The sequence below is a fragment of the Puntigrus tetrazona genome, chromosome 3, assembly GCF_018831695.1.
Source record: "Puntigrus tetrazona isolate hp1 chromosome 3, ASM1883169v1, whole genome shotgun sequence".
NCBI lineage: Eukaryota > Metazoa > Chordata > Actinopteri > Cypriniformes > Cyprinidae > Puntigrus > Puntigrus tetrazona.
The window spans coordinates 2,293,303-2,302,639 of NC_056701.1; the positions used below are offsets into that span (position 1 = coordinate 2,293,303).

Below are 9,337 nucleotides of genomic sequence, written 5' to 3' on the forward strand. Positions count from 1 at the left end.
GTGCATGTGATATATATATATATATATATGCCACACATGCACAGAATGAGTAAAAACTGGTCTCTAGATCGCAGCATACTTTGCTTGTGTTAGTCAACGAAGAGTAAAAATGTTAAAATTAACTGTTATCTAATGTGTTTTTGCTCCATATTAATATTTAGGGGGAGATCTGTTAGTGTTTAATGTTGCGTTATTTTTGAAATGTGAAAAAGTTGTGTAATTATTATTGTGCAGAAGAGTAGAGCCTGTGAGGACGATGACTGGCCAAATGATACATTTTTATATTTATTGTTGTATTATTTAAAACGTCATGGCCGTGCACTTTTCAGCACAATGAGCGTCTGTTCTCTATACTGTGACGTTATTGTCATCATCGCCCCGCCCTTCACCGGGCTCCCGACGGGAGTGGGTGTGTCCGAGAGGAGGGGCGCCTGGTGAAGGGCGGGGCGATGATGACAATAAAGGGGAGGGGCAGCCGACTCGTCACAATACTCTTTCGTAACATAAACAAGAAACTGATCTGCTTTCTTACAAACAGGAAGTGTCTCAGGAAGCGTCGCAAAACTGAAGTTGATCTACTGATGTCACATGGGCTGTTTTACCAATGTATTTACTGTGTTTCTGGACCCGGATCATTTCAGTTGGTCAGATACCTCTCTGATTTGATCAAAAATGTCTTTCAGATGGTGAATTTTCATTTTGGGGCGAATTAACCCTTTAAGGACAATAAATCAAGTCATGTATCATGTACGTGCGGCATAAATAGGCGTTACTGTTACAAACCCCTGTTTAAATGATTAAATTAAATTCGCAAACGGAGGTGAACAGAACATCAAAGAAACGCAGATCCGAAAGAAAAAAGAAAAGGTTCCAAAAAGAACTTGTAGGAAAAAAGGGGAGATAAAACTCCAGCGTAAGAAAAAAAACCAAAATATTAATAAACCTAAATCAAAAGAAAAGAAAAATAAAACTTGTTAGATACAGGGAGAACCTGCAAACTCCACAGAAAGGCCTCCTGTATCAGTCTGGGCTTGAACCGGGGATCTTCTGGCTGTGAGACAACCCTTATGAGTGTTAAATAATATCAGCTGAAACTATTATTTGTTTAACATGCTTTTCTGACCTCTCAGGCTGTATAAACCGCTTAAGGGAAGTGACACGAGAGACGCTCCAGTGACCAAGGCGTTAATAAAAACAGGGCGCTTATAATTTGCTGGGTGTTTCCACTACGTGAACGACAAGGTAAGGACTTGCAGTTGTGTTGATGCTAAAAACATCCACCTTGCAAATATGTCTTTAAGCTCGATTACGATTAAAAAGAAATGTACGCTCTGCTCCAAGTTTAATACTTGTTATCTAAAATTACAAAACTCTTTGATAGGTCTTTAAAAATAAGATGATATTTATTTTGATGAAAAAAATCTTCTTTTTTTTTTTTTCCAAGAAGAATACACTTGGTCAAGTGTGAAGACAAACACCAGACTAAGACTGCTTTATTTCTGGTACAATTAGCTTAAATCTCTGCTACGCCAAGGAGATGAATCTCGAGGTACTGGAAGAAAACCCACCTGATGTCACTTTAGATCACATAGCTAAGGACTTGGTGTCTTTTTTTAATGGGTTTAAACGCTTCAATGAGGTTAGAAGACGGCTTGAAAAGAAATGCACCATTAAAACGGAGCGTGAACATAAATGCTGGTCAGAAGATAACATCAAACAAGCTTGGCGAGAAACAATAAAAAAGCGTAAAAAGTCAGACAAAAGAAGACAACGGGCCGGTGTGATAATATTGCAGATCGTAGAAAGTTTTGTTTGTGATATGTGTAAACAAAATAGAGCACAGAAGAAGCTTCACGCTACAAGCGATCAACAAGTCTGTGAAATGAGAAGACACTCGGAAGACAGAATAAGTGAAAGCGAAGCTGAACTAGAGCGAGCGGGAGCCGCTGGAGGAGATGAGCAGAGAAGAAAACAGGTGTGTGAAGCATCTAAACGTTCAGACCATTCTGCTCCTGCGTCAAGAAGTCAACTTTCAGCTTCTAGAACAGATGAAGCGAATCCGAGCAAAAGTGAAACCAAGAAGGCACTTAAGAATCAGGTCACTTTAGCTAAAAACTGTGAGCAGCAGAAAAGTATCGACTTGCATAATGTGCATGATAAAGAGAGCGAAAGGTCGAAAAATGGTCTTCGGTCAACTGTTAGAAAAGAATTTGTCAAAGCACGTATAACCGATGTAGAAGACGGATCGCCTCAAGGAGCTGCTGAAGGAGTTAAGCGGAAAAAAATCAGTAATCAAGGGCAAACAAGTAGCAATCAGAGCCAAACTGGGACGCCATTTCAGGCCAAGAAAAAGTCCTCTGGGAATGATTCTGGTGATTCCTGTGACCAGTCCGAAGAAAAGAGACGTAAAGAAGGCATCCCCTACATACGTATCCCTCTAACAAATATTATCAAGCCAACCTCTAAATCCAAAACACAAACAATGAAGTCTGATTATGAATTAATAAATGGACTCCCTGAGAAAAGTGAAAATACAGATGATCCTGATGATTATACAATTGTGCAAAAAGAATTTTATGTCATGTTATTCAACAAAGAGAAAAATCATGCTGAATGGGTGTATGAAATACTGAACAAGCAAACTTTACTTCGGTTTCCTAGATTTCGATATAGATATAAAGATGACCAAAAGGATCCAGACTATGAAGAAGAAAAGAATCAATGGGGCCAAAAAATGAGTTAGAATGCTTTTGGGCAGCCAATGAGAATGCAGAAGAATACACAAAATTGGAGAACATTGAAAGAAAAATTCAGGAATTATCTGGACTGAAATTTATAGATTACAGACCCAGATTAGCGCTGGAAAGGTCTACACTGACGTGGACATGGACGGGAAACGACAAGGGAACAAGCAACACGATGAACGTCACGATAAGCGAGGCCTTGAAGAATAATGAAGAATAATGAAGAATCCCAATGAAGAATAACTTTTAGCGACAAAGTCCACGATGCCACGATAAGCCGTTCTCATTAATGAAGTGTGAAAGAGCTGAATCAAAACCTGTAAATGCAATAAGACTATTCATAGGAACATTCGATATCCAAAGGAACAAAAGGTCTTCAAAAAGGACTAAAGGACTTGGTTTAAAGTTCATTAGGAATAAGGCATTATATGTCATGTGTCTTATGAACCTATTGTTCTTCACTCTCATGTTTGGTCTCATTTGAAAGGTCTCAGTGCGACTGGTAAACTGGTCTCAATTTCACAGTAATCACTTATATTACGGAGAAGATCAAGAACTTGGTAGAACTGTGTTCTGTGGGAAAGGGGGCGTGTCCTAAAGACCAGGTATACTGACCTTTTGTGTTTGTTTTATTTTTTGTTTTGTTTCCGTACTGCTGATCAGTTGCGCAAAAGTTTATGAATGAAACCATATTCTCGCCTGGCAAAATAAACGTTAATCTTGGTTAGCTTACGATAACTTTTAGGAACGCATTAAAAATGACTCTTTTTGGGCGAGGAGTGAGGTTAGTGACTTCTGAGGTTTTCCGCAGATTGTAATTGTAATTGTAAACCCAAAAGATTGATAAATATTAGTGATTTTTAACGAGACGCAAAGAAAAGACCGGACACGCATTGACCTTTGACCAGGGCCTGCAGGAAAAGGGGGACCCTTTCACGAGCGATCCTGAACTCAAACCTTTTTGTACGGATGCATTTTACCGCCAATGTAAAAAGTGGCTTCATTTCTTCTAACACTTTGTTTTGATATGTCTACAACCTGCCGCATACTGACCAGCACAGACTTTGCACGTATATATCGACTTATTCTACTAACTCCTACCCTGAAGGTTTCCTCTGAGAGTTAGTAGCGAATTAATGAGAATAATAATAATTTGGACTCTCAAAATGAAGTGTAACCGAATCGACATATATATATATATATATATACACATATATACATATATACATACACATTTACACTAATTTTACACATATATATACATACATATACATAGATTGTACAGCTCTGCTAATTTTAGATAAAGGCTGGCCACATCTTTTAAGAAGCTAAAATGTTACACTTTTGAATAACTGTATCGTTTTCATACCTGTTCTTTAACCTTGTGTAAGTTCTGATGACCTTTGTTTTTATCCTTTTGTAGAAAAGCTGTGCATTAACAGACTTCTTCTTCTTCTTCTCTGTACTGCTCTCCCGGGCGGCTGCTGAGCGTTTTCAGAGACACAAGCTCTCTTCACTGTGACACACACGTATGAATAAAACCAAACAAAGCGAAAACCTGCCTGTATATTTTGTAATTTAATTAACGGGGTGATGGTAATAAATATAATATATATATATATATATATATATATATATATATACCTATAAATATTCAGTGTCATTCAGCTGCACTTTTCCCCTACCCTTACTATGTTATTTTAGTGGTTATTATTCCATATAACATATAATATATAATTCCACAGCCTAAGATCTACTGTAAACATCCCTGCAACTCGTCAGCACCTATAACTGAGTGAAATAATAACCGTTATTATATTATTATTATATTGTTTGCATGCTTAAACATTGTTGAAATGCCTCGCCGCCTCCTTTCTGTAACCATGCCAACCAGGCCAGGGTTCCTTATCATTACGAAACCTTCAAATCAGGAACTTACAGATAAAAAGTCATGTAAAAGTCAGATGGAGATGGTCCCAGGCGAAGGGTCACTTTAGCTCAATGGGGCGAGATGAGCCCCTTTTCATAATTTACATGTTTTGCCATCGCAGCTTTATTTTTAATGGTTTCTGTCTGACTCCCGCAAAAGTATGCTGGGTGACAATCCCATACTAAATATATAAATACACGTGTTATAGTTTATCGGTATGGACACTGGGACTTCTTGCTTCATCATGCCCTATCATACCAGTCTCTGAATCAGTTTTTATCACTAATAAATCTTTTTTTTCATCATATAGGTTAAATGATCAGTAGTCCGTCATCATAAATGGACGCAAAACGTCCTTTTTAATCAATAAAGATGTGTTTTCGATCACATTTGCTTTAGATTAAATGTGGAAACCCAGTAATTTATTTATTTATTTAAATCTAACGTGGGCTAGATGAGCAATAAATAAATTTCTAACTGAGAAATGCTGAACTGAATCAGTATTAATTTAATAAGCACATCATTTAATAAGAATATGAAAAAAGGTGTCATTGGCGTAAAATAGTCAAAATAATCAATTTTTTTACGTAGTGACAAGGTGAGAATATTTAAAAGACTGTCTCTATTTGCCCTCTACTGGTGTAATATGTAACTTACAAAAAAGAGCACACATTTTCAATATTAAAATACTTTAATTACTTTTTACTTTATACCAACGCACAAAATAAACGCATGGCTGGAAAAAGATAATTAAGTTTAAGTAATGGTAATATATATATATATATATATATATATATATATATATATATATATATATATATATATATATATATATATATATATATATATATATATATATATATATATATATATTTAGCAATATGAGTCTCTAAACGAGTCTTTTAGCGAACTGAATCAAAAGATTCGATTCACTTGATGAATCAGACTGCTGCGCGGTTCTGAATCTCCCGCGGTCAGCGTGCACACAAGCGGCTCCGCCCTTTCCCGTTGGAGTATTGAGAGTGGGCGGGACTTAGGGCGCTGTGAGACTTCTGATTGGCGGCGCTCCAGCCTCGCGCGCACCGCGCACGCTCAGTGACCCCGCCGCCTCATCCTGTATTTACTGCTAGTGAAAATGGCCGCTACAGATGCTGCTGAGATTTCACACAGAGAGACAAAAACTACTCTCGCGCTCGACTAAATGAAACGGATGCGACGCGAAAGCTGCGAGGGATTGTCATATAACGCCGAGCGGAGTTCGTTTCGTCCCGAGCCGTCGCCGGAGCGCTGATTAACGGCGTAAGCGCTAATTTTAGCTCAAGCTAACAGCCAGGAGCGCCCGTGTGTCCGGGCTCGAGCAGAACCGGAGAGAGTCGGTCCGATGGCGGACCCGAGGAAAGTTCCGTTCGTCACGCTCGCCTCGTTCAGCAGCACGCCGGCGGCGCCCGAGTCAAAGAAGCGTCGGCGGGAGGACGAAGAGAATCAACCGAGTCCCGGGATCACCGGCGGCGGAGGGGGGCTGTTCGGTACCGGGAAACCGGCATCGGACCCCGGCGAACCCAAACCCACCGTCCGCCTCAACCTGAGTCTCTCAGAACCGAGCGAGCAGAGATCCGCCGAGTTCAACTACAGCGAGATGGTCCAGTCCAACCTGCAGGTCAGATGATGATGATGATAATCATAATAATAATAATACACCAGAAAAGACAGCTTTTGAAACTCTCGTGGGTTTGAACTCGGAAGAACCGGACCTGTAGTGAATATACTACCAAATACTTTAGATATAACTTTTAAAATTCAACACTTTAGAGACTGGATTCAACTTTGTCTTTGTGCAGAGAATATAAGATGCATTTAGTGTCTAACCACAAGTGCAAATAGCTTTATATATATATATATATATATATAATACACAAAGTCAGTTAAAACTTTATTTTGCTTTCTATTTATGTATGTGGTTTGTAGGACAGCATTTTCCCGAGAGATAACTTTTTTTAAAAAATCCGGGTTTCTGGTGCAAAAAAGTTTGCCAAAACCACATTTAAAGTTGTTCAGATTGCGTTCTTGTCAATGCGTGTTACTAAACAAACCATGTCCTGATGCATCTGCCGTGGTAAAAATTGCTAAATATCACGGAACGTGATCTTTACTTTATCTTAACGACTTTTGGCAAGCTTTGGTAATTCTGACCCATGCAACGTGTTTTACAGTCTGTTTATCACTGCTTTCATGCTGCAGGGTCACAAACACGCTGAAAGAGGCCTCGCTGTATTCAGTGTTTTACTTCAACAACAGAGAGATACTTGACAAGTGTGTGCTTCAGTGGATAAATACCTAAAAGCTGTAGCCTGTGATGAATGTGTATAAATCCACCCGGGCCCGAGTGAAGTCATAATAGCGGCCCGATTCGAGCAGAATAATGCAGCTGTTAGTGATCGGAGCTGGTAAAGGGTGTAAGATCGAACCCGGTCTCATCCAGGAGAACAGAGTCGGTGGGAACTTTTTTTCTGAATGCGGTCATTTGCTTTAACGGTAGGGTTAATTATCCGAGCCGAAGAGTTCGTAGCTTCAAACCCATTTTCTCCATAATAACAGAATCTGTCGTAAATAATAAACCACCCATCATTTTTTATTTATTTATTTTTTTAAGTAGTTCTGCACGTTGTAACTGTTATTTATCACAATTTGTAGTGCACGTGTACGTATACTAAAGAGTTGAGAAGTCTTATCTTGTCATGAATATAGACTTTAAATCATAAATAATTCACAGTATTAAATTTTTTTTTTACTTTAAAAGTTTTGCTATGTATTGTGTGAAACAAGTCTTAATGTTGGCATTAAATATGTAGCCTAGTTTAAATTGCGATTTATTATTTTTTGTTTTTTAAACCTATACTGTACTTGATTATTAAAGCATTGCTGAAATATTTGATATATAATATATGAGTTAATACAGTTATTTAAAAGCGGCCGTGTGTCTGTTGTGGTTTGTCTCTGACCGCTCTGCTCTGCTCCTGAAGGTGAGGAAGGCTCCTCGGGGTCTCACTCCGGCTCTGGACCCCGCCGACCCGTTCGCAGATGAAGACAAAGAGCGGCAAGAAGTCGAGGCGCTCGCCAGGAAGTTTGAGAGCAAATACGTACGCCATCTTTTACCTTTTCAAGTGATCTTTTATCCACCTGACTCACAGCTGTGTTAAATGAAGCGTTTCGGTGACTTCCCCTTGAGGCCGGTGTGGTGTTGTTTCAGGGAGGCACCGTCAAGAAGAAGCGGCGGGACCGGATGCAGGATCTCATCGATATCGGTTACGGCTACGATGAAACTGATCCGTTTATCGACAACTCTGAGGCTGTGAGTATGAGAGAGACAGAGAGAGAGACAGAGACAGACAGAGAGAGAGAGAGACAGAGAGAGAGAGACAGGAGAGACAGAGAGAGAGAGACAGAGAGAGAGAGAGAGAGAGAGAGAGAGAGAGAGAGAGAGAGAGAGAGAGAGAGAGAGAGAGAGAGAGAGAGAGAGAGAGAGAGAGAGAGAGAGAGAGAGAGAGAGAGAGAGAGAGAGAGAGAGAGAGAGAGAGAGAGAGAGAGAGAGAGAGAGAGAGAGAGAGAGAGAGAGAGACGGAGAGAGAGACGGAGAGAGAGAGAGAGAGAGAGAGAGAGAGAGAGAGAGAGAGAGAGAGAGAGAGAGAGAGAGAGAGAGAGAGAGAGAGAGAGAGAGAGAGAGAGAGAGGAGAGAGACGGAGAGAGAGAGAGAGAGACGGAGAGAGAGAGACGGAGAGAGAGAGCGAGAGAGAGGAGAGAGAGACGAGAGAGAGAGAGAGAGAGAGAGAGAGAGAGAGAGAGAGAGAGAGAGAGAGAGAGAGAGAGAGAGAGAGAGAGAGAGAGAGAGACGGAGAGAGAGAGAGAGAGAGAGAGCTGATCGTCTGCTCAAATCCTCCTGGATACTGTTACGATTATGACAGAAATCATAATTGTGTATTATTACTATTACCAGTTTAAGATGAATGATGTTTATATGATTGAAGCAACATGAACATAAACAAGCTGAACTGAAAAACCTGTCTATAGTATTAAGCCCCAAATGGCAATTATACATTAGATTGGTTTTATTTTTGCTTATATATATATGTGTTATGCTGTGTGTGTGTGTGTCTGCTGTGCGTGTGCAGCGTGTGTGTGTGTGTCTCTGTGTGTGTCTCTGTCTGTGCGTGTGTGTGTGCGTGTGTGTGTGTGTGTGTGTGTGTGTGTGTGTGTGTGTGTGTGTCTGTGTGTGTGCGTGCGTTTGTGTGTGTGTCTCTGTGTGTGTGTGTCTGTGTGTGTGTGTGTGTGTGTGTGTGTGTGTGCGTGTGTGTGTGTGTGTGTGTGTGTGTGTCGTGTGTGTGTCTCTGTGTGTGTGTGTGTCTCTGTGTGTGTGTGTGTGTGTCTCTGTGTGTGTGTGTAGTACGATGAGCTGGTTCCTGCGTCTCTCACCACTAAACTGGGTGGTTTCTACATCAACACGGGTACGCTGCAGTTCAGGGCGGCGTCTGAGTCTGAGGGAGAGGACGGAGGAAAATACACCAACCACTTCAAGGTGATCGTCAAATCATTGCCGCTGTTTAATTGACCAATACTTAAATATCTATGAGCTGTTATTAGATATTAAATAGTTGGAACCCATTTCGAG

The 9,337-nt window shown here is 40.2% G+C and overlaps 1 protein-coding gene, 1 long non-coding RNA gene and 1 pseudogene across 2 annotated transcripts in view; 2 read left to right on the forward strand and 1 right to left on the reverse strand.

Annotated features, from left to right (window-relative positions):
* Positions 1-2,743, forward strand: LOC122333376. Its single transcript, XM_043230952.1, has 3 exons — positions 1-1,053; positions 1,131-1,242; positions 1,448-2,743. The coding sequence occupies exon 3, from the start codon at positions 1,538-1,540 to the stop codon at positions 2,741-2,743; it is 1,206 nt and encodes a 401-aa protein (XP_043086887.1). The 5' UTR covers positions 1-1,053; positions 1,131-1,242; positions 1,448-1,537.
* Positions 2,744-5,768: 3,025 nt separating this feature from the next.
* Positions 5,769-9,337, forward strand: part of LOC122341567 — a 12,019-nt pseudogene continuing 8,450 nt past the window's right edge.
* LOC122341603 overlaps positions 8,887-9,337 on the reverse strand; it is an 18,134-nt gene continuing 17,683 nt past the window's right edge. The window contains exon 2 of the long non-coding RNA XR_006250474.1: positions 8,887-8,935. This is a non-coding gene — a long non-coding RNA (uncharacterized LOC122341603). The remainder of the gene's footprint in view (positions 8,936-9,337) is intronic.

Coding starts and splice junctions, on each gene's coding strand:
- LOC122333376 (XM_043230952.1), top strand. CDS start 1,538: ATGAATCTCGAGGTACTGGAAGAAAACCCACCTGATGTCACTTTAGAT.